Source organism: Lissotriton helveticus, chromosome 7 (genome assembly GCF_964261635.1).
Source record: "Lissotriton helveticus chromosome 7, aLisHel1.1, whole genome shotgun sequence".
Lineage (NCBI taxonomy): Eukaryota > Metazoa > Chordata > Amphibia > Caudata > Salamandridae > Lissotriton > Lissotriton helveticus.
In genome coordinates, this window is record NC_136068.1 from 1,295,303,190 (window position 1) to 1,295,328,185 (window position 24,996).

The 24,996-nt window shown below is 45.8% G+C and overlaps 1 protein-coding gene across 4 annotated transcripts in view; it reads right to left on the bottom strand.

Annotated features, from left to right (window-relative positions):
* UNC13D (unc-13 homolog D) overlaps nt 1–24,996 on the bottom strand; it is an 880,699-nt gene that overhangs the window by 516,723 nt on the left and 338,980 nt on the right. For all 4 annotated transcript variants that reach the window (XM_078654550.1, XM_078654552.1, XM_078654549.1 and 1 more), the window contains exons 5-8: nt 13,562–13,621; nt 10,528–10,594; nt 10,243–10,420; nt 9,954–9,998 (exon numbers count right to left, since the gene is read on the bottom strand). In XM_078654550.1, the coding sequence (XP_078510676.1) occupies nt 9,954–9,998; nt 10,243–10,420; nt 10,528–10,594; nt 13,562–13,621 (350 nt within the window). The remainder of the gene's footprint in view (nt 1–9,953; nt 9,999–10,242; nt 10,421–10,527; nt 10,595–13,561; nt 13,622–24,996) is intronic.

Below are 24,996 nucleotides of genomic sequence, written 5' to 3' on the forward strand. Positions count from 1 at the left end.
ATATGGTCCCATTATTGTGGCTACAGTTTAGGCTCATTACAGTGGACTCTGAACCAGTGCTTCTCTCACAGAACACCAGGGTGTCCTAACAATTTTGTGTGGGGCAGAGCTCCAGTGTTAAGCACTTAGATAGCACAGGAAAAGTGATGCAAATACAGGGAACTAGTGTGATACCTCATCTACTCAGTTTGACTGTCTTGTTGTAATGATAAAATCTGGCTAATTTGAAAGGAGGTCTCCTGGACTAAACAATAATAAATCTCCTCTGAGCAGCAGAAACCAAATCTCCACCAGATCCCAAAAGAGCATTAACTTAATGGACCGATTTAGCTGACTTACAAAGAGCTCCGGGGTGTCAATATAAGAACAGTCATGCTCCAGGTATATATCAGTTTTCATGTTTCTGCTATTCATCACTTAGAATTTGGCAGAAACATCTTCATAAAAAGGAGTGGTATTGATATTTGGAGTATAAATGCTGAAGATGGAATCCTGCCCAGTCAATTCTCGAACAGTGTTCTCTAAATTCTACCTCATTATGGACCAGAAAAACCACTTACCTTGCTTTAGCTGAATGGGAAGTGAAATATCAACAGCAGACCAAACTTGGCCATTACTATGTTCTAAGTTCTCAGAGTAGGTGGGCCTTTTTAGAACATGCCAAGTGTACCTGCTGTGGATTCACAGCATTTCTAGATTTAGCTAAATTACTGAAAACTCTCACTTTCCAGGACAGGGTAGATAAATCTGGCCAAACATGAGGATTTACGAGGCCATTCAGTTCAGCCTTGTTGGAAGTCAAATACTCCCAAGCACCCCCATTCTTTAATCTCTGAGGCATAGCTACGTTCCCAGCAGATCAAGGGCCGGCCTGGAAACCAAAAGCAGCCCTGAACAAGTGTGCAATTCCAGCCCCATATTTCAGGAAGCAAGTGTCACCTTTTACAGGGGAAGCTTAGAGGTTGAGGGTAATAAAGAAGCTGCCCCAACAATCAGTTTTTGAAACACTGATCAAAAGGCTGCATTGTTTTCAGAGTCTATCACAGACACTTAGATAATTATTAGCGTGCTGGAAAAAGAGATAACATATTGTAGAACCCACACACAAGCCACACACCCTCCCTCTCTTCAAGTACAACATTATAACAACCAAACATGACTGCATGACAAACTTCTAACGGAGTTTAAACCAAAGACTAGTGCAAGGACAAAAACGGGATATAAAGTTGTCTCGGAAAGGATACTGGGTTTTGTTAACATATTGCCCCAAGTACATTTAAAGAAAAAAATGGCAACCATCATAAATCATTTCCTAATTTGTTAATTTGCAGAGGGGGCTTGCTAGAGTATTGAATGTGTTCAGTGAAAAGAACTTTAAGAACTTATCCATGCATTCAAAAACTGAGGAGTATTCTTTTCACACTTACAGACAGTTACTCACCCTTGATTGACAAAAAATGTGAATGTAATTGCACAACAAAAGCATACTTTTATGTACACCAAACCCACATTTCCTGGATCACAAATACCATTTTGACACTGATGGCCAGAGTGAAACTTTATTTCTGACTGTGGAAGGTTTTAGTTTATTGTATCTAGAAACCACAATAGTTCGGATGAAATTTGACAGTTGCTCCTACCAAGAAATTGTTATTCTTGCAAGCAGGTTAGTCTCAAACTCCTCCAATGGGTGTCTGGGCTCAGTTGCAGGAAAAAGCTGTACAACAGACACGGAGGCTTAAACAACCCTTCAGAGAGTTCACTAAAAACATATGTTCCCCAGGCAGAGATGGTAAAAAAGCATATGAAGCTGAAGAACAATAGTTACTTACCTGTAATCTGTGGCTCTCCAGTATTGGTGTCTTTCATAGATTCACGTGCCTGAATTATTCCCCGTCGTCGGAGTGGGAGTCCCACGGTACATAAAAAAGCAATAATTTGGATATAAGAAACAAAAACCCTTGGCAATAACCAACCAGGAAGTAAAGTAGCCCTAAGCTACAGTGTAAAAAACTTCCACACTCATGACTATCCTAGTCATTTAGTATAGACCAAACTGCAGCCAATCAGGCGTCAGCACCCACCAGAATGTTCTCCCCAGAGGCTCAGGCTCTCAGATTTTTTCGCAAAGGAGTGAAACCAACGCTATCGCCTGAGGAGCCTCTGAGGGGAGGTGGGCGGGTGCATGTGAATCTATGAAAGACACCAATACTGGAGAACCACAGATTACAGGTAAGTAACTATTGTTCCTCTCCAGTATTGGGGTCTCTTTCATAGATCCACATGCCTGAATCAGAGTAGATAGCAGTACACACCATCCTGCTCATAGACGCTCCTTGTATCATTGTGCATACGCATGCTTTGCAAACAAGAATCACATGTAAAATAAGCGTCTAAAAGAGCATAGAGGAGGAGGGAGAACAGAGGCTCACCTTATTTAAAAAGATTGCGAAGCACTTCTCGTTCCACTGAAGTATCTGCATCGCTGGCAGCATCAAAGCAGTAGTGCTTGGTGAAGGTATGCTTGCTGGACCAAGTTGCCGCTCTGCAGTTGTGATGGAGGCACTCCAGCAAAAAGGGCTGTTGAGGATGAGACCGCTCTCGTAGAATGCGCTCTTGGCAATGATTGCAATGGCCTTCCTGCTTGCTGATGACATAGACTGATTGCTGAGGACACCAAGCAGGCTATGGTCTGTTTAGATACAGCGTATCCTCGACGTATCCTTCCATATGCTACAAATAACTGGTCTGTCTTATGCAAGATAGCAGTTCATTGAAGATAGAATTTGAGACACGCAAGGTAGCAGTTCGTTGAAGCTAGAATTTGAGACATCTTCTGATGTCAAGGGAATGCAAGGCCTTCTCCGCTACCGTTTGCGGATTAAGAAAGAATGTTTTTAAAATTACTGGCTCGTTAAGATGAAAGTCGGATGGAACTTTAGGCATGTAGCTTGGATTGGTACGAAGCACCACTGAATTTGAAGTGAATTGCAATAACGGAGACTTGATGGTAAATGCTTGAATGTCACTGACTCTACGTGCCGATGTCAGTGCTAGAAGAAGAGAAACCTTCCAGGAAAGAAATTTGAGATCCACCTTATGAATAGGTTCAAAGGGGTGGCGCATGAGTTGGGAGAGCACCACATTCAAGTACCAGGAAAGACGTGGACGCCGGACAGGAGGGAACATTTGGAATAGACCTTTGAAGAACTGTTGAATTATTTTTGTGGAGTACGGGGAATTAGAGCCATCTTGACGGAACCTGGAAATGGCCGCCAAAAACACCTTCGGTGTGGCATGAGACAAGCCAGATTTAGCCAATTGAAGAAAGAACGGTAAGATCTGCTCTGGTTTAGCATGGAGCAGATGTAAATTGGCTGTGAGACACCAGGCACAAACCCTTTTCCATTTAAGTTTGTATGTCTTAATAGTAGCAGGCGCTCTAGCATTGGCTAAAACTTCTTGACAATCCTCTGGGATATCTAAATGGGCGAACTCAACGTGTAGAGGAGCCAAGCTGCTAATTTCAAGGACGCTGGGTCCGGATGACAAATTTGACCCCTCTGTCTTGTCAGAAGATTCAGGATTGGTTGAAGTTGTATGGGATTGCACTACGAGAGAAGTAGAAGCTCGGTGAACCAATATAGGCGAGGCCACCTGGGCACAATGAGGATGAGGCGACATGGTTGCTGTTTCATTTTCCGAATGACCCTGGGAACCAAAGGAATTGGCGGAAAGGCTATGCATATATCTGAGACCAGTTCATCAAAAGTGAATCGCAGCAAGAGTCTTTGTGGGGAATCCAGCTTGCAAAGTGTAGGCATTTGCGGTTCTGATTCGTTGCAAACAAGTCCAGGTCGGGATGACCCCACTCTCGAAAGACTCTGTCCAGAGTCAGTTGACGGATTTCCCATTCGTGATTGGACGCTGTAGTTCTGCTGAGAGAGTCCTCTAACACATGGACATTCCTGGAATGTGCACTGCCAATAGATTTATCCTGTGATCTAGAGCCCAACTCCAAATCTCCTGGGCCTGCTGAGAAAGACAGGCCGATTTTGTGCCCCCTTTTTTTGTTTAAGTAATGCATACTTGTTGTATTGTCTGTCTTGATTAGAACTGTGGATCCTTGTATTACTGTTCAAAAGGACTTCAAGGCCAGAAAAATTGCTCTCAACTCTAGCAGATTTATGTGCCATTTCTTTTGATGCGTATTCCATTTTCCATTGACAGTCATTCCCTGTAGGTGTGCCCCCCATCCTTCCAGGGAAGCATCCGTGGTGATGGTATACCTTGGAACTTCCGCCAGGAATGAACGCCCTACTTGTAGGTTTTTCTTTTGAACCCACCAAAGAAAAGCTTCTCTCATGCGGTAAGTTATGGTGATCCTGTCGTCGAACGACCCCGAGCCCTGCACCCATTGACTTGAACATTCGTACTGAAACGTACTCTTTTTGCCGCAAACTGAGGGCCATGTTGCAAATCTTGTTTCTCCCGCTGATGCTTACTTCATGGACCACAATGCTTTGGGGCAACACGCTGATAGGGCAAGCAGTGTGCGACCAATTGGACTTTCTTTTATATTCAAGCTCCCTTGAGCTGGTGGGGCTGACGAGCCCGGGATACGCACCTGCGTGCCACGAGTGATACCGGACCTGAGGATATTTTTTGGCAGCCTACGCAGCACCCCTACATATATGCCTATTGCCTGCTGACGAGAGGTAACAACCTCGAAACACGTGTCCAGGGATGGCCAATGCGACAGTGATTTTTTGCTCAAGACCCTGGCAGAGGCGCACCCGCTGATGCTTACTTCATGGACCACAATGCTTTGGGGCAACACGCTGATAGGACAAGCAGTGTGCGACCAATTGGACTTTCATGTTGCAAATCTTGAGTGGTCTTTCTTTTGAGACAAAGGCTTGAGTGAGCCGAGTGTCTAATGTGGCTCCCAGAAACAATACCCTCTGTGATGGAACAAGATGGGATTTCTTGAAATTGATTGAGAGTGCCAGAGATTGGAAAAGCGACAGGCATCTTTGAACATGTACTCTTGCTGCTCCGAAAGAATTGGCCTTGATAAGGAAATCGTCTAAGTGCGGGAAAATGTGAATGCCTTCCAAGCGAAGATGTGCCGCCACTGGAGCTAATATCTTTGTGAACACTCAGGGTGCTGAACTAAGCCCAAATGGGAGAAACTTGAATTGAAAATCCCTGCCAGCCACTCTAAACCTTAAGAATTTCCTGTGCCTGGGGAGGATGGGTACGTGAAAGTAAGCATTCTGAAGGTCGAGGGTGGCCATGTGATCGCCCTTGGAAAGAAGATGGAGGATTTCTTGAAGTGTTAACATCTGGAAGGACAGTTTTTTGAGGTATTTGTTGAGGGCACGCAGGTCGAGGATAGGGCGCAATTCCCCTGACTTTTTTCGTATGAGGAAGAACCTCGAATAGAAACCTCTTACTTTCTGCAATTGAGGAACCTTTTCGATTGCACCTTTCCGAATCATTATATTTATTTGGGAGAACAGCTCCTTGAGGTGAGCCGGTGGTGGACCTTTTGGAGGTGAATTTGGAGGGGTTTTGACAAATTCTAAGGCGTGTCCTCTGGCCACTACATCCAGGACCCATTTGTCTGTAGTAATTTTGGACCAATTTGAGAAGTAATGGGATATTCTTCCTCCAACTTTTGACCTTGGTATGGGCAGAGGTGGTGGCAGGTCTCATTGTCTTTTGGAAGAATCCCGTCCCCGATAAGAGGACTTTCTTTTTTCTTGCGAAAAGATGTTGCCTCGCTGTCCGTATGCTTGTTGCTTATACGGCTGGTATCGCTGGGTACCCTGTGAAGATTGATACGAGCATTGTTGGGAGTAACCCCCTCTATTAGAATAGGACCCACGTCCTTTGGCACCCCGAAAGGACGATTTGTGAAACTGCAGGTTTCCCAGCGACCTTGCGGTTTCAGTATCTTTCGTTATGGCCTGCAAGGCCTCATCAATGTGCTGGCCAAAGAGAAATTCTCCATCGTAAGGCACATCTATTATTTTTGCCTGGACCTCCTGGCGAAAGGATGTTGACTTCAGCCAACCCTGCCTCCTCAGTACTGCTGCACCTGCCGATTGTCGGAAGCCTGTAGATGCCACATCTACGGCTGCATCAATCATCCTTGCAGAAACGCACTCTCCTTCATGTAATACCTTCCTAGCTTCTGATCTTTCTGGTTCCGGAAGCTTTTCCAGATATGGTGAATTATCCGACCACATCTGTCTATCATATCTCCCTGGTATTGTAGGGAGTTTGCTGCACGTATTGTAGTTGCAGCTATCGTCGACACCTTTTTGCCAATGGAGTCCAGACGTCTGCCCTCCCTGTCAGGTGGAGCGGTCACTTGTGAGGACGGGTTTCTGGCTCGTTTCTGGGCTGGTTGAGTGACAACCGACTCTGTCTTAGCTTATCCTATAAGGCATGCAGGTGATGTGAGAGGCGCTTTATACTTTTTGTCTACACGAGGTAAGACTGCGAGTAAAGAATTTGGAGTCGACATGATTTTAAGGCCCTCATTCCAAATAAAATCTATAATTGGGATTGTTTTTACTTGTCTTTGTGGCTGATCTTTAAAGTCATACAAAAAGCAATCGTCCTGTTTAGTTTCCATAGCAATCTGTTGCTCTTTCCATTACGAGATGGAATCCCCCAATTTCCACAGGCAGAGTGCGCAGTATGAGGAGCAGTAGGTGATGAGGTTTGCGTCTGGTAATCGTCCGACTCCGACAGTACAGATGTATCATCCATCTCTCCTTCCTCTCTGTCATCATCAGTGGTTATATCTCCCTGTGTATGGTGAGATTGTGCCGGAGAAGGCGGAATTCTGGAACGTACGTCAGGTGCTGGTGTTGTAGAAGATTGTCTTGGGATTCTTAAGGTTGAAGCTGGTGTTTGAGGCATTGGTGTTGCAGGAAGCGACTCCTGCCGATTCAGATGGAGGGAACCGGCGGTAATAGTCGTTCAACATATATTGCAGATGGTGAAGGAGATCCAAAGGCATCTGTGCTGTTGGCACCGCAGGAGGGGTTGGATCTATAGACTCAAGAAGCTGTTCTTCATCCTGATCGTCCTCCTGAAACTTTATCAGCAGTTCTGAAGGACTTTTGGCCACCCGAAATCTGTCATCCTCGTCAGATTGTCCATCCTCCTCTTCTTCTGAATCTAGAAGCTGCTCAGGCAATTTCAACGGTGATAGAGCCGTTAGAGAAGAGCCTCTTCTTTGCAATAAGGAAACCCCCGTAGACGGAGGGATAAAGGAGGCAGCAGACGGAGCAGCAGACCAAACTTTCAAATCTGTGCATGAAGAAAGGAGAGGTGTCGACGGACAAACCGTCAACTGTATCATCGACGGGGATATTGTATGAACTGTGGCCGATGATGAAACAATGATCTTCGTCGACGGGGCTAACAATGTCGACGATGTTTTCGACGACGAGGCAATCTTCGTCAACGAAGTTTTGGACGATGATGTAGTCTTAGTCGACGACGTAGCCGTGGACGACAGTGGAATTTGTCGACGATGCAGCTGTCGACGACGGTGGAATTCTCGTCGATGACGTAGCCGTGGACGACGATGGAGTTCTCGTCGACGGTGAGGTCGTCGACGGCAAGGTGATTTCCGTCGACGGGATGACTTTCGTTGACGGGCTAAGCTTCGTCGACGATGCGCTCGTCGACTACATCCTTTTAGTCTTCGACGACGGAGCGTCGACGCTTGATTGCTGTATCTTCGTCAACAAGATAGGTCTAACTGAAACTAAGACCATCGTCGACGGTGAGGAAGCCGACGACATTACCATCTTAGGTCTTGGCGATGAGAAAGTAACCGTCGACGTGGAGGAAACGTCGTAGACGGTATTCGTCGAAGGCGAAGCGAAGCCGTCGATGCAGTCGTCGACGAGGTCTTTTTCTGAGGCAAACTTTTCTGTGACAGTCTTTTAGTTGGTAAAGACTTAGCAGACTTTCTCGGGGGCGTATTAAGTACAGATTTTGAAGGTGGAGATTCCTTTTTTGCGGTATAGGAGGAAGGCAAGCTTGAATCCTGAGCTTTTCTCAACACATTAGCCCCAGGAGAAGACACCTCTTCCTCAATCTTCCTTTTTCTGGAAGAAATAGAAGACCCCGAAGCCAAACTTCCTACCTCAGATAAAAGATTATCCGGGTCCTTGATCTTCTGTAACCATAGTAGAAGACGACCTTCCCTGTCTGAGAGTCTTCTGAGGAAAGGTTCTGCAGATCTCACAATCCTTTACCTCATGGTCTGGATACAGGCAATAAATGCATTTTTTGTGGGGATCTTCTTTAAAAAGCCTACGCTTCCCACAAGACTCACATAGTCTGAAGAGAGATTTTGAAGAAGACATTCCAAAAATAGGTAAAAACCAGTCAGGTTGAGAAGTACTGAGCAGAGCTCAGGGAGACTCCCTTCACACGACGTGCGGTAGAAAATCTGAGAGCCTGAGGCTCTGGGGAGAACATTCTGGTGGGTGCTGACGCCCGATTTGCTGCAGTTTGGTCTATACAAAATGACTAGGATAGTCATGAGTGTGGAAGTTTTTTACACTGTAGCTTAGGGCTACTTTACTTCTTGGTTGGTTATTGCCAAGGGTTTCTGTTTCTTATATGCAAATTATTGCTTTTTTATGTAGCGTGGGACTCCCACTCCGACGACGTGGAATGATTCAGGCATGTGAATCTATGAAAGACACCCCAATACGGGAGAATTAATACTTCAAGTATACCATGAATTATCCCCATGCCCACGCCTATTGAGTAACAGGTCACAGGTGGGGTCCTGCATAAACCAAGAACAAAGAAGCACCCAAGGCAAACCTTGTTTGTTTCCACAGATAAATAGTTGCACCACAAGCAAGTCCAAGATAATAGGCCCCAATAAAATCTGTTTGGCCAAATGCTCATGTTCCCCAGACATCCCACAAAGCCAGATACCACATGTAGATTGGTATGCTCAGCAGATCAGGACACAACATGCACACCACACGTAGTTCTCACGTGCTCCTCATGCCGGACATCAGGACACATACACACTGGCCCCCATTAGCTCTCCCAAAGGTCGTCAGCCACCTGTGTCCCTATCAGATGACGCTCGCTAGTTGATTTACAACTGAGATGCATTTTGTATTGTAGAAAATTGTTTTATTGTACCTCATGAACTGTATATAACAGCGGCCAAAATGTTGTACACCGAGAGATTTTGAGCAGGTGCATTATGTCCAGGCTCTCCTAGCGGCAGGGTTTAGTTAAACCAACTTGATCCTGTTTTGCCAAACACCCCTTGTTTTTTCATTTAGTTTAGGGAAATTCATATCCAAGAAACATTTTATATTCCAGATGGCCTTCAGTTCTTAGACTTTACATGGAGAAGAGCATATATACGGTTTAATTTTGTTTCACAATTAAGTCATTTAGTATGTATGTATGTATTATGAAACAGTGAGAAGTGAGAGTATGTATTCTTGAGCCCACTGAGTTCAAAATTAAATGTTTTGTCAACTTAGCTTTCCTAAGCTTAATGGCTCACAGTGCTTTGTGATGCCAAGTACATGCTGTCAAAGACTTTTCAGCACTTTATGTGAAAACTACTTGAGATTTCTCACAATGCTGTGGGAGATAAAACGAAGACAGAACTGAGATACATTGCTAATAATAACTGTTAAAGGATTACAGGATTCATTCACCCAGGAATACAGGCTTGGGTGAGTGTCAAGGAATCCGCCAATTAGGCGAAGCCAATAATTTTCCATCTTTTGAGGAAAAGGTCTTCTCATGCTCAGGAGCAATGTTCAATGTTCAATGGCACACACCAGTCCTCTCTGAACAAAGAGGTTTTATGGGAATCTGTTTTGGGCTGGCCTCAATAAAGGAGGGAGGCACCTTAGGCAGGCTGTACTCACCACATGTCCATCTGGAACCGTGCATTGGCAATGTCATCAAACTCCCTGAAAGACATGGATACAAATGACCAATAAGACTATGACGTATATTGTCAATTCAGAGGACTGGAAACAAGCTTGAACACAACTGGGAAGGAAGGAAATGGCGTAACAGCATAATGGAAATGGAGGGATGGGTGCAAGTAACTGATATGAACAAATCTAGCTGAGGGCTGTGAGAATGTTACAATCTTTTGCGAAGCTGGAATAGGAGAGGTAAGATACTTGGGGACAATCACTGCTCACATACACAAAGAATGTTTCATTCCAGACAGGGTTGAGGGTCTGTGTTCTGACATGGGTGCGATGAGTCTGCTCTTCTGGGATGGTGTTTCTCACCACGCCTTTTGGCTTTTTCTTGTTGGAGGAGTTCTCCTGGCTCTCTGCCTTGCAGTCAATTCCCAGCAAGCAGTAGGGATCACTGTAACCTGAGTAACAAAAGTAAAAAATCAGATCACATTCATAAAAAGGACTGTTGCAGTCCAAGGGGAAACAGGGTATGCAATATGGAGGACTAACGCTTTAGACTACTTACCGCTAGCATCTTTTCCCAGAATTCCTTTGGCTTCCTTCACCATAACTTTTAAGCAAAGTATGGGGGGCTACGGGGGAAAGCAAGTGATGAGAAAAAACAAATCACTGTCATGTCTTGGATGCACTGCACATGAGAACATATATTGAAGTGAGAGACAGGTAGTGGTACTGAAAGTGGATACAAGAGATAATTGATAAATGTTTTTTTCATTGTAATGTAACCCACAAAGAGGATATGTAAACATATACATGATCCTATTTGTTGTATTTCTGGTGATGAGCGGGTTCTGTGTTTTCCAGTGTTCTAAAAAATTTAAACCTCAGTGGTCAGCAGTGTTTATACTTTGCTCTGTCAAAAACCACGGGGATGGTGTTTTTTTTGTTGTGTAATTTGACTTTTATTTCCATCTTTGCCTCATTCATTCTATTATCAAATCTTTCTTCCTCCTTTCCTGTTCCTAAATACCTTATCGCTGTAATTTCATTGAATTTGCAAGTAGGTTAATGGTGGACATTCAACACACCTTCTTCGCTGCTCTAGCCTTCACACAAATGGTAAAGGGTACATGAATGAAGATTTTTCTAGTTAGGACATGGAATACATATTGTGGGGGTGCTCAGTGATCTTTTATTGTAAGCCAGAGTCATGCCGGCCTATACATTGTCTCCAGATACCAAGAAGGGACTAGGCTGATACAAATGATACTAGTATCTGATCTGGGCCTATACCTGCTCAAAGAGGAGAAGTCTCAAATAAATAATATTATTACTATTAGCTACAGGATAATTGCAGCTATACTCTGCTGCTGAACAAAGACGAGGCTGGGGTAGTAAATACATTTCATAGCCTTCCGTCATTTGCCTGTGCAGTTCACACTACCAATTAAGTTTACTTTGAGTTATGCCAATGGGAATTTGTTTATTTGAAAGTCAGTGGGAGGACTGTTCAGCACTGCTTTTTTAACAAGCATGTGTGCATTGGTTTATCTGAAAGAAGTGTGGGAACTGTGCTCCAGCCACATATGTGGGCGAATTGCCAAAGACACTTTACCTTTGCTTCTGTGCAGCGCTCACTGTTCGAATTAATTTTCTGCCTTCAGGGAAGGAACAAGCACAGCTCAATATGTTTTCTTTAAACATGGTCACTGTGATTTGTACAGATAATTATGCCAAGTATCAGGCCTGGTTTCAGCACCATAAGTAATAAGCTTTATTTTGACAAGGTGGCAACAGGAATGAAAGTTTAACTAGGTGATGCTGATCATAAAAACATTCTACTTCGGTATGCAGGCTCAGTACAGGCCATATCCCTGTGGTTGCTCAAACAGTGCTACCAGCAGCCCATTACATGAAACACAGAGCAGTAGCTGCCTCTTCATATATCTCAGCTGCACGGTCTGCAGTTCGCATACCATCTTGCAGATTTTCTGAGTTAACGTATCCACACTTGGCATTGGCGGTGCAGTTTCGGCAAAACTAGCACATGGACCCCTTCTGGAACTCTGCGTAATTGCGGAATATGTTCATGATATGGTTTTTGTCCTTTTGTAAGATGCATAGCAGCACTAATAGACCAGATTTTCTTACAATCACTCTGCACAAATAAGAACAAGAGAGTTTTGTAGAGTGCTTTATGGGATTTACGAGGCGTTGTTTGTACAGAGATCTCTGTTGCCACAATCGTGATCCCTGTATGTTGGGTTGTGTTCTATGGAATTTAGAACAACTTGGCTTATGTTCCACATGGGGGTCCTGACTGTGGCAGTTTGTGGAATACATGCCGGTAGGTAGTAGCAGACCTGTCTTCTGCTGTACGTCAATACAAAACCTTCAACCACTCATCGGAGGACTTTCATTTCAGAAGTGTGGCTCAATGGTTAGAGCGGCAGACCCTGATGCAGAGGTCTAGCCCGGGACCAGGGTTCAATTCCCCGCCGCAGCGGGTCTTGGGCTCAAAATTCCACGGACCTGATAATTCTCGCCTCGGTGCCTATTCCAATCATGGAGTCCCACTCTGCAACTCTGGGCAATAGCTTGCTTAATCTCCACAACGGCCCCCACAACGCTAAGGATGCCTGGCCTCCACCTTGGGGGTGCCCAGGAGTGGACACCTCACAGGGAAAGCCAGGATGGGTTCCACAGCGGTATTCGTACAAGCGCCTTGAGACCCTTGCGGGGAGTAGTGCGCTATACAAGTATCAATTTACATTTACATTTCCGACCTTTCAGAAGGCAAAGCTCCCTCCCATTCTCTGTCTGTGAAGGAGTATAATATCATGCTGGTGCCTCTTGCCGTAGACTGACCCCTTGCTCGTTGTTCTGCTGTGAAACTACTGGCCACTAAACAGGCTCGTGCAGAGAACAGTGAGCTGAAGCCATATATAACGAAAGCTATGCCACAAGTGGGAGTCGAAGGATGTCCAGGGAGTCCAATGGGTCCAGGGACCTTGTGGATGGTCTAAAGGCTAATCATTGGCTGAGTGGATCATAGCGGAAGCATCAATCATAGAAACGTACTTGGAGTAAAAGCAGTGCAGCGAAATTTGGTGTTTCCCAGTTTCTACTGAAAATCAAATATTACTTTCAGTCGTGTTTTATTGCTATAATTGGTTTTAACGCAAAAGAGAAACCCTACGTATAGCACAGAGCAATCCAATACCAGGCTCATCTAATCTACATATCTGAACAACGTCTGGCCGTGCAAAACGCCTGTGTTCATGGCTAATGATGAAGTCTTAATCTAGGGGGCTGCCCGCGGCCTTTGTACATTTTTGGTCTCAAGCACAAGGAGTGTCAGGAACTATCAACTTAACCGCTTCTCATAATGACACACTAAACAAAATGATGATGCGCAAGGGCCCCATGTGTTAGGGTCTGGGGGCTCAGAGCATATAGTAAGATGTGTTTTTGAAAACAATGTAGTGTTTTTGAAAACATTGTAGTGCTTGCAGAACTATAAAACATTACTGACTGAAAGGATAACAAGCGAAAATGGGGCCTGAAAGGAGCCCAAGACAGGACACAGCCAGCTTTACCTCCAGCAATCGCACTCGGTTCAGGGTCAGCCGGTGCTGGGCACTGTCCACGTTGAAAGCCTGCAGGAGAAGTAAGAATAAGAGGAAAACAGTCAGAATTGACATTATTATAAATTCCATTATGGTACTAATTCTTTATAGAAGGAGGCCTCCTTATTTAAGTAACACACATCTGGACAGATATCAGCGGGTGAGAAGGATGACATTGGAGTTCTTTAGAGGTGAAAGCAACATCCTCCTCAATCAAGGGCAGAGGAAGCTCTGGGTTGAGAGGCACGGAGGAGGAACCCTTGATTAGAGGGATTGGGGCAACCAAGCCTGGTGTGAAGTAGTGGGATAGTTGGTGTCAGAGATATGGAGAAAATACAGTCTCTCCAGGACAGAGCAAAGGGAACTTCGTGAGAGAAAAGGAGAAATGCTACTCTAGTATGGGGCAAAGGGAGTTGTGAAACAAGATGGATAGGGACATACACCCTAGTGTGAAACAGAGTTCTTTCTGGAAGGGAGGGCATGGGACAGAGATAGCTGGTTTAAGTTTGAAACAGTGAGCTCCGAGACAGGAGGGATGAAGATGAGGAAATCATCAGGGTGGAGCAGTTGAGACATAAGCCACAGAGAGATACAGAGTGATATATAAAGACAGAACATTGGCACCCTGACCAAGGGAAAGATAGTACGGCAAAATATTGTAGTAATTGTATACAGAACATTTAGGAATTAAACACGAGACGGTGCCCAGTCATTTGAAGGGGGAGCTCAAAGCATTAGAAAGTGAGTACGCCACTAGTAAATGCAGCCCCACACATCTCAAACTCCAAGATAAGCTAAAGGACTTCCAGGAAACAACAAAAAGGGGAGTCTGTTTATTTGGGCAAGCACACACTTGCTCGCCTTTTGAATGAAGGGGCTAGACGGGGTAGAACACTAGCATGGGTGCTTAAATCTAATTCAAGCCAACAGCAGTCAATTTTCATGTATAACTTCGAACAGTGGCATTACCACCTCTACGCCAAGAGACATTGTAGATATCTTTAGGCAATATTACAAAAGTCTGTATTCCTCCAAAATACAATGCGCTACGTTTGACATTGATTCATATTTGGCCAATATTGATTTTGGCACGGATTGAGGGGGAGATGAGACAGTTGCTGACATTTCCACTCGCTGTGCAGGACGTTAAAAATGCAATCATGAGCCTACTGGAAAAGACCCTGGAGATGACGGCATCACATTGAATTCTATAAAGAAAACATAGATGTCCTTGTCCCCAGGGTGCTTGAGGGTCATATTGAAGCTATAACGGGGGGACGGTTACCCCAAATATGACTGAAGCCATAAGCCAGGCAGAGATCCTACACGGAATTCTTCTTACACGCCGCTATCATCAATAAATAGTGATAATAAAATCTTTGCAAACCACTGATGAGGCTCCTGGTCCTGGTCCTACTAGAACAATCAGGCTTCATACTGCAAGGCAGAGACCAACTGCCTGTAGTCTTCACACTCTCATGGTCATTGTCCATTAGGTGGATATGCAGCTATCTGCTGTGACAGTACTTTAGGATACTGAAAAAGCGTTTGATGTTTTGGAATGGGCATTCATGAAGGAAACTCTTCGGCATATGCAGATGGGAGCCGTAATTTTTTTGTAATTGTTTGCCTTATTGTACACACACCTTGCGCTAGGATAAGAGTCAATGGTCTATATTCTGAGATAATACCTATCGGAAGGAGCATGCAACACGGCTGCCCTTCATCGCATTTCCTTTTTGCTTTGGAGGCAGAACCACTTGCCTATTTCCTTTGTGAGTATCACTCTGCATGCATATATATAGTAACCCTTGGAGGTGTTTCTGTATTTGGACAATATGCTATATTCAGAACTATAGTGAAAGCTTTCCAAGTTTTATTTGGGAAGTTATTTGTTTTGGTGGTCTCTCAGGTTTATAGATTAACTAGAAGACCAAGATACTCCCACTGACGGACATTACTGAATCAATTCCAGCGGACTATCCCTTGAAATTGAGCACAGACGGTATAAAATATCTTGGTATCTATGTTACACAAGATCTCCCGGAACTGCCTGGATGCAACTTTGGTGCTGCACTCAGGACCCTTATCATTCGTATTAAGCGTTGGATTCAGTTGCCACTTTCCATTAAGGACCACATTACCCTCATTAAGTTGAAAGTATTGCCCAGGTTTTTATACCCATTTGCAAATATCCACGTACCAACGGAATTTTTCAAACAATTGCGACCAACGCCAAGATGACTGGCATGGGGATGCAAGCAACCTCTTTTGAAGTGGGCGATCCTTACAAGGTCAATCCACAAAGAAAGCCACTCATCAAAGATTTTAATGTGTAAATTACGAATCGAAGGTCACAAAATTGTGGGTGGGGGGGAGGGCTTGAGTTTGAATGGGAATACATCCCATGTGTGGAAGGCAGCGCTTCCAAAATCTTTTAGAACTACAATGCAATCTTAAGGATGACACAATTTTGCGACCAATCTACCTTTCATGTGGCGGAAGAGATTTTTTTTATGTAATAGTACACACGCCTTCAAAATGCTGTGAATTATCAAAATAACATACTCTTTCCATTTTTTTGCACCCCTCTCTAACAGCAATTGTTTATAAAAGTCACAGTCTTGACCACGCGCTTCGATGTGTCTTTATCTGACTGTGGCCAAGATATTGATCTTCCCATAAAATTGGCAGACGGTGTAATGCATTAGAGCTGTAACCCATTTCCGAGTGGAATGCTAGCTTGTGTAATCTGTCCACTAAAATCACACGGCTTCTAAAAAAAATCTTTGCTAATATCACTGGTATCCATACAAATTTGAAATACTCATTTTGCAGCAGGTATGGAGTAAGGCCGCCTATCACATTATATTTATATTTTAACTGAAAGCAAAAAAGGTTAGTGACATTATTAGGTTAATATCTCACTGACAACATTAACGTTTCGAACTTAAAAAACACAGAAATTAACCAGTTATAGTTCGCATAGCTAACTATAACTTACACGCCCCCATGCAATTCATATGACTTTATATATTACATTACTCATGACATGTTCTATGACATCACTGATGACAACACTGATGACATCTCAAATCACATCAATGATGACTTCACTGATGGCATCATCCAAGCTTCGTTTGTACACATTACTTTTTAAATGAGTCTGGCATTAGAGGTCTGACAGTAAGTATAAAATAGCTCATATAATATAAAGAATCATTAATTCCATCATAGACACAACTCACTTAGGTGAAGGGAACTGTATCTGTGAAGGGTGCAGCTCGCAGCTCCCCTCCTCGAGCCTCACTAGACCCTGGTTACCCTAACCACCAGGGCTGTATGGGGGCGTGACCAAGCCGCGGACGGGAAAGGCCACCTGGCGTTGAAGCTCCGCCAGCCAACCAACACCAATAGTTGTTAATCCCACATCCTTTGACGCAACACGGTGATCTCGGCGTCGATGTTCCACAGGAGCAGTGCTGCATAGCCTCAGATGCGCGGACCCTGTGGGAGTGCGTGATGAAGACCGGCGCCTAAGCTGCGACTGTAGAGTAAAATGGCGGCCTGTAAGATCGCCGGGCCAGGACGCGGATGCTGAGGACCTCGGCGCAGAAGCTTGAGAGGATCAGGACTCTGCATGGTCGGTGAGTGTCCTGGGTGCCGGTTGGGTGTGTCTCTGCTCCCCCGGCATAACCGATAGTCAGCTGGGCGCCGACACGGGGACGGGTATTGCCTGACTTGGATGCCGATTCGAGGCCACGCTGCCGCCCGATCCCTGTGGTCCACACACGAGCTAGGGGAGGCAGCAGCAGAGAAAGTAACAGCGGCTTGCACATCTAGGTTTGAGAGGAGCCTGAGACCACCTGTTGCACCCGGTGGCCGGTACGCCTCCAGCGCAGCCCCCTGCAATCAGCGGCCTGGCTGTCGATATTCCCCACTGCAAGGACGGCGCATTCCGTTTACGCTGCTGTCTGGTCTCCAAACCATTGCCAGCGGAGCTACATGGCCTCAAGTAGCCACCCACATGGTGTGATTTACTGCAATGAGCAGCCCCTAGTCCCATTGAGCATTTGGTCCCGGGCCTACAGCGCCATTGAGTCACCAGATCCTGGCCCCCCTCATAATACACGCCAGTGTTAAATCTGACGCCTTATTTATCGCTCTCCAGTCCATTCTTTGCCGTGGGCGCACTGACATATTACAGTTTCATATTGAGGGCCCGGCGCGGCGACTGGCTGGCTTGGTGTGCTGCGGGTGCTGCTCTCACGGCTGGAGTGATTCGTGGACCCGGCGTGGTTGCGGCGACTGGGTGGCGTGCTCCAAGCTGGGCCTTGGGTGGCGTTTCCTACAGTATTCCTCTGGCGTACTCGGCCAGCTGCCTGAACCCCACACATTTGCTGGAGGCATGGGCCACAAGGACCTGAAACAAAGAACACTCCTGTTTGAAAAACTTGTGGAGCAAACCGCGGAAGAAGGTCCGGACATGGCAGAGCATGGCCCAAGCCCGGAGCATGGTGCGGCCTCTGCGGCCCCTTCGGCAGAGTGGCTCCAGGAGATGAGAGCTGGCTTTCAGGCACTAGATGGCTGTTTCGACGCACTCGTTAAAACTCTCAAATACATGGGTACCAAGATTCAGGCGCATTATAGGCTCCTAGACGTGGCAGAGGCGCGGTTCTCCGATACAGAAGATGGGACTGCGCAAATCGACCAAGTGACTAGACAGAATGGAATGCATCTTGAAGGGCGTCACCATAAAGAATAGGGACCTTGAAGCGCGCAGTCGTCGCAATAATGTCCGTATCCTTGGGGTTCCGGAATCCACCGACACGGGTTTACTGGACACATTTGTAGAAACACTGCTGTCGGATCTGTTCGGGAGAGACTCCTTCACTCCTGGGTTTGTGGTGGAGCGGACCCATTGTACTTTGGGACCGCGATCTAACCCAGGCATGCCCCCCCGACCTCTTATGGCCAGCCTCATGAACTTCCGGGATCGTGATACTGCCCTTCGACTGGTGAGAGAGCGCGGAGATTCCACTTGCCAGGGTTGTAAAATCGCATTTTATCCTGACTTTCACGGTGTGAAAGCCACGCTTCGCAATCGTGGCCTCAAATACGGTATGCTGTATCCTGCACGCCTGAGGGGCGAGGTGGGGGACCGATCACGCTTTATTGATAATCCTACTGAGGTCGCAATTATAAACATAACAATGAACAGCTGCAAGAAGACAGAGGTGGCCCATTGCCTCCTCACAGTGGAATCGTGGCAAGCTTAGAACTCTTCTCTTGCTCCGGTGTTGGGTGACGTTGACGTAATATTATCCTTTATTGTTCTTAGATTGAGATTATGTTGCGTCGCAGTCGAAGATAAACTTCATAGTTGGTTGACTGACGTGGCGTTGCCACCCCCCTTGGTGGAAACCTTGGGTTTATCGTTGTTGATTTTGATGTACCTTGTTGACGCTGCGTTGTTCCATTGTACAACAATTTGGTACTTTGCTTTTTGGTTGCAGGTTGGGGTGTGCCTTATTTTTATTGAAGTAGGGCTGGGTGGTGGGAGGGGGGTGTGGGAATGCTATAATGTTTTTATTGATGATTATCGTTATTGTTGCTCTTTGCTTTGGTCTACTGCTTTACTATTGCACTCAAACATGTTAGATTCCTTAAAGTTCACAGATGGCACAGCCAGGTTTGGTTAAAGGTCCCTCTAATTTGTCTATGCTGTCCTGGAATGTCCGTGGCTTAAATAATAATCGTAAAAGACGGCAGGTGGTGCATTATCTGGTTAGACATAATATAGACATTGCCTTTTTACAAGAAACACACGTACCGGCCTCGGACACTGCGCAGTATGCTTCAAGCTGGGGGGCACACAGGTACTTTGCTAATTTCTAATTTTAGTAATGATGCAAGAGGAACCGCAATTCTCATACACAAGAGGATTCCCTTTGCCTGTCAGCTGGCTTTTAACGATAGGGAGGGCAGGTATACTAATGTCACGGGGTCCATGATGGGCCATAAGATCACATTGGTATGTGTTTATGCGCCAAACACCGACTCCCCAGAATTTTTCCATACACTACACACACAACTCTACAAATTAGAACCGAGTCTGATTATCATGGGTGGGGATCTCAACCTCTTACTTAACCCGGATTTGGACAGTACTTCAACCTCTCCGGATACGAAGCCACAAGCGCGACGCGCCCTGTTAGACCAATGTGACCAATTTTCATTGATGGACATATGGCGTAGGCACAACCCGGCTCTCACAAATTACACACATTATTCAGGTCAGCACAATACATGGACCTGGATTGATCTCTGGTTCCTCTCCCCCGATGTGTCCACTTGGTATCAGACGTTGATTACACTGCCTAGAACATACTCTGACCATTGCGCTATCCTACTTTGTCTTCGGGTTCCTCGGCCAGAGGGGTACAACAGACAGTGGCGCTTCCCGGGTCGGGCCCACCTTGACAACCTTTTTTTATCACAAGATCGGAGAAGCAATAGAGGAATATTTCACTATTAACACAGGGTCGGTGGACACCTGGGCAGTGCTGTGGGAGGAATTCAAAGCGTACATACGCAGCATATACATCTCCAAACATGCGGGTGTGCTTAAATCATTACGCACGACCATGGCAAAGCTGGAGGGTGACCTGGCAGCACTGGACAACTAATCTCTATGTGCCCCTGAGACTCTTTCGCGGGGGCGGAGGCTGGCCCTCCTTGAGGAATACAGAGAGATGGCGGATCGCGAGATCCTCTATTTAGGCAAATATCAAACCGCTCGTCGTTACGGCGAGGGAGACCGCCCCGGTCGCACACTAGCACAAACTCTTAGGCCGCCTTACAGCAAGGCCTGCATTACCGAGATTCGTTCCATGAACGGGACTCTACTCACATCCCCCTCTGATATTCAGGATGAATTCTTGTCATATTACACCACATTATACATGTCTAGGCTGGGCCCTGACCCTACCGCGCAGGAGGCATATCTCTCCGAGGCAGCCCTTGTGTACTTAGAAAAAGATATGCAAGACTTTATGGTGGACCTATTATTGAGACCGAGGTACGTGGCGCAATTAAAGTGCTGCGCGGCTCCTCCGCCCTTGGCCTAGACGGCTTTACTGGTGAGTTTTACAAGGCCTTTTCAGACCTCCTGGCGCCAAAGCTGATTGAAGTATATGCCGAGGCCCTGGAAAAACTGACCCTGCTGCCTACACTAAGTGAAGCAGTTATCATTCTACTGCCTAAGCCCGGTAAAGACCCCTTCCTCTGCGGATCCTATAGGCCACTTTCTCTATTGAATGTCGATTACAAAATCCTAGCAAACATTGTCGCCAATAGACTTTCGCAATTAATGGAATTAATCAACTCTCCAGCGCAATAGGGTTTTGTTCCCCATTGTTCGAACGCCTTAAATTTACAAACCCTGTTTGCGGTGCTCCATAGAATAAGTCCTGAGGTCCCAGCAGTGGCTATTTTGTTAGATACCGAAAAAGCCTTTGATACACTGGAGTAGCCCTTCTTTGTGTCCATCATGCGTCGCATGGGCATGCCAGTTGGATTTATAGCCACAGTAGGCTTACTATATAGCTGCCCAATGGCCAGACTTCGGCTAAACGGTACCCTCTCCGACTCATTTTCATCGACTCGTGGCACTCGCCAGAGCTGTCCTTTATCACCCCTGCTGTTCATTCTCGCCATGGACCCTCTAATAAGGCACTTCCACAAGAGACATTTACAGCGGGGACTGCAGTTTAAAACAGGCCCCCTTTTGGTTTCTTTATATGCCAACTACACTATCCTCTATGTTCGGGAGCCGCATTTGAATCTAGATCTGTTCCTCCGGGAGATTCTTCGATTTTGGCAGCATTTTGGATTTGGCATTAATTGGCGCAAATCAATAATTTTTCCTCTAACCACGAATACCACACCTTGGGATTGTGAGTTCCCTTTGGAATGGTGCTCGGACTCAGTCAAATATTTGGGTATCCATATACACCTTGACCCGGTCCAGATTGCTTGATTAAACTATGGACAAGCAATAGCCAAAATGGAGACTTAGGTGGAACGATGGCTACGGCTCCCATTATCCATGGCAGGTAGAATGGCAATAATTAAAATGATGATACTGTCTACATTTTAGTATTTCTTTAACAATATCCCCATTCCCCTCATGCATAATTTTTTCTCATCATTACGATCCCATCTTATTCGATTGCTCTGGGGCGGCAAAGAGCCGTATGTTCGGTGGAGGATACTCACGTTACCAAATGTGAGGGGCTGTTTTGGGGATCTGGGTTTTTATTTATATTATTCAGTGGCACAGTTTAGTTTCACCTTCGCTTGGTACCACGCAGACACCAGGATTCCATTTCTGCGCCCAGTGGCGGACCTGGTCCTCCCGGAGCACTTTGCGGCCTTCTTGCGACAAACCGCGTACAGAATGGGAGACAGACTTGAGTCACCAGATCACAGACGACCAATGGACAGTATGCTGCAGGGCCACAAAAGACATTTCACTGAATAGTCGCCATAAATTATTGCACTATAAGTGTCTGCAACAAATATACATGACACCGGCCAAGCTGCATAAAAACGATCCCAGCAGACCACACACATGTCGGATATGGGTCGCTCAGCAAGCCGGCTTTGCCCACCTCACATGAACCTGCCCCTGCCTATGCCCCTTCTGGAACCTAGTACACTAGACACTAGGTGAGATCCTTGGACGTCATATTGTTCCTACACCGGAGGTGGCTCTCCTGGGGTACAAGGGGAATTTTCCAAAAACAGTCCAGAAGTTGACGTCCCTTAGCTTGCTGCTGGCGAAGCGAGAAATTGCATTACGCTGGGGCAGCAATACTTCCCCCACACTACAGGGTTGGTTACATAGCCTAGCACACTGCAGCACAAATAGCGAGTTATACTCAAGAACATTACCTGGCACAGCGCGGCCCAAAGATATATGAGGCCCATATAAAGTTTACATAGATGCCCTACGCAATTCCACCTCTTCACAGTCCAGTTCGGGTAAAGTACAAACGGGGGTGGGGTAGCTCCATGGCGTCATGCACAAACAAGACACATTGAACATTTCCCAGCACTGTGGGTGCTATCACTTCCGTTTACACGCTACCTCAAAATGTCCTACATTTTTAGGAATAAGGACCCCTTTAGATCCCAGGGCGTAGCATATTATATGAATAAATATGGAGGGACTCATTAAACATATGCTATACAATCTTTATTATGAGATTGGACAATGGTGCGTGTTTCTTATTCAATATTAACGTGATACTTTCATATTACAAATATGTGTGATTTACAGTGACCAACAATAACGGAGATAGATAAATAAAATTTGATAATCAATAAAAAATAAAGTAAAAAAACAAACACCAGGGCTGTATGTAATTTAAAGGGGGCCTATGCCCTCCTTCCTTGAGCCTTCTCGATCCCCGGGACCCAATCCCCAGGGGCCAAGTAGACTCAAAAAGGGAAGGAGGGCCCGAACATCATTAGGCCGAGGACCCCATCACCCAGGGCTGCATGTAATCTAAAATGAGAGGCGGGGAAGGGGGCCAAGCGGCCTCCTTCCGTGAGCTTTCTCGGACCTCGGGGATCTCATCATTCTTGGCCCAATGTACTTAAAAGGGGACGGGGCCACGCGGTCCCCCTCCTCAAGTCTCAATAGGCCCTGGGGACCCCATGCCACAGGGTCGTATCTAATTCAAAAGGGGAGGCGGTAGTGAGGCAGTCTTCCCTAGGCCATCTTGGGCCCCAGACACCAACATACCATATGTTGGGTGCTGCATGGGAGCCCCAGGGTCCCGCAGCATATTTCAACCTTCAGTGGTCTAGGAGCAGACTTGCGTGTGTGCTCCCGTTTGGCGGGAGACTAATAAATGCTCACACCAGAAGTGAGCAAATACGTTTCTTTGCCTGCGCTAGTGCAGGAAGGGAAACTACTGTGTCCTGGGGGTGGGCTCTACTAGTCACAGTAAGTGAAATGGTCCTGGATGATGGGGTCTTCAGGCCCTAGAGTCAAGGGCCTTTTTTAAGGCTTGAGGAGAGGAGGTTGCATGCCCCTTCCTTTTTTTTGTGCACAATTGGCCACAGGGAATGGTGCAATCACGGCCTTCCCAGGCTCGGGAAGGAGACCACGGGGCCACCTCTCCCATTTTATTAAAAACAATTATCCAGGAGGGATGGGGTAACTAGGGCCTTTGGAGGCTGAGGGATGGGGTAACTAGGGCCTTTGAAGGCTGAGGGATGGGGTAACTAGGGCCTTTGGAGGCTCATGGATGGGGGCTGCGTGCACCCCCTCCCCATTCTTAGGAATTTAGCCCCAGGGGAAGGTGTCCCCGGGGACACACCATTGTCTAGGGGAGGGGGGCTGTGTGCACTCTTCTGAATTAAATATACCTGGCCTAGGGGGATGGGGTCTGGCTCCCGCAGGAGTGAGATGGTCCAAGGAAAAAAACTTCTCTGAGCCAATCAGTATGCTCTATTTATAAAATGTTCCTCCCTTTTGTAATCCCCCTTTTTTCTCCTATATAATGTTACCGGGAAGGATCTGTTTGTAGCATGTAGTGCTGCAGATTCACATGCTATGCATACACCACTACCACCTAGTGTTGCTCAGACTCTACAACTCATTTATTTAGACGAGTCTTTTGTCGCTGACGTGGCATTAAGGCTCCTCCTCTTCGAGTGAATATGCATGATCAATGACTCCAACGTTAGATTGTGTATTTTCTTCAACCTTTGGGGCAAATGAGGATGGAGCTAGTGAAGATGTGTGAAAGATGAAGCAATATATGTATGAGCATAAAATATAAATACCTAATTATATGTACTGTATTATCTATAAAAAATATGACACCAAAGAATGCCTGCTGGGGAGGCGCATGTGAATGTGCAGCACTACAAGCTACGAATATATGCTTATAGGGTAAGTAACGTACTACATTTGCAGCATGTGTTGGCTGCAGATACATATGCTATGCACAGACTGTAAAGCAGTTTGCCTCTCGTCATGGCTGTAGCCATTTGCTAATGCAGGTGTCTGGAATAATGTTTTTAGGACTTTTGGTCAACCAAGAGCTTGTACTCTTGCTTGGATATCCACTAAATAATGTTAAGTTAAATGTGTGTGGATTTGTCCATTTAGCTGCCTTGTAAATGTCAGCCACAGGAATGTTGCCTAAAAAATCCATATAAGCATCTTTCGTCCTAGTAGAATGTCCCCGAGGAACTCTTTGTAATGTTCTCTCGGCTTTAATGTAGCATATTTGTTTGCACCTGACTATCCGTTTAGTAACACATGCTTTGGAAAATATGTTTCCTTTTCTAGGATTAGTAAAAGCAACAAACTTCTGTTGTGT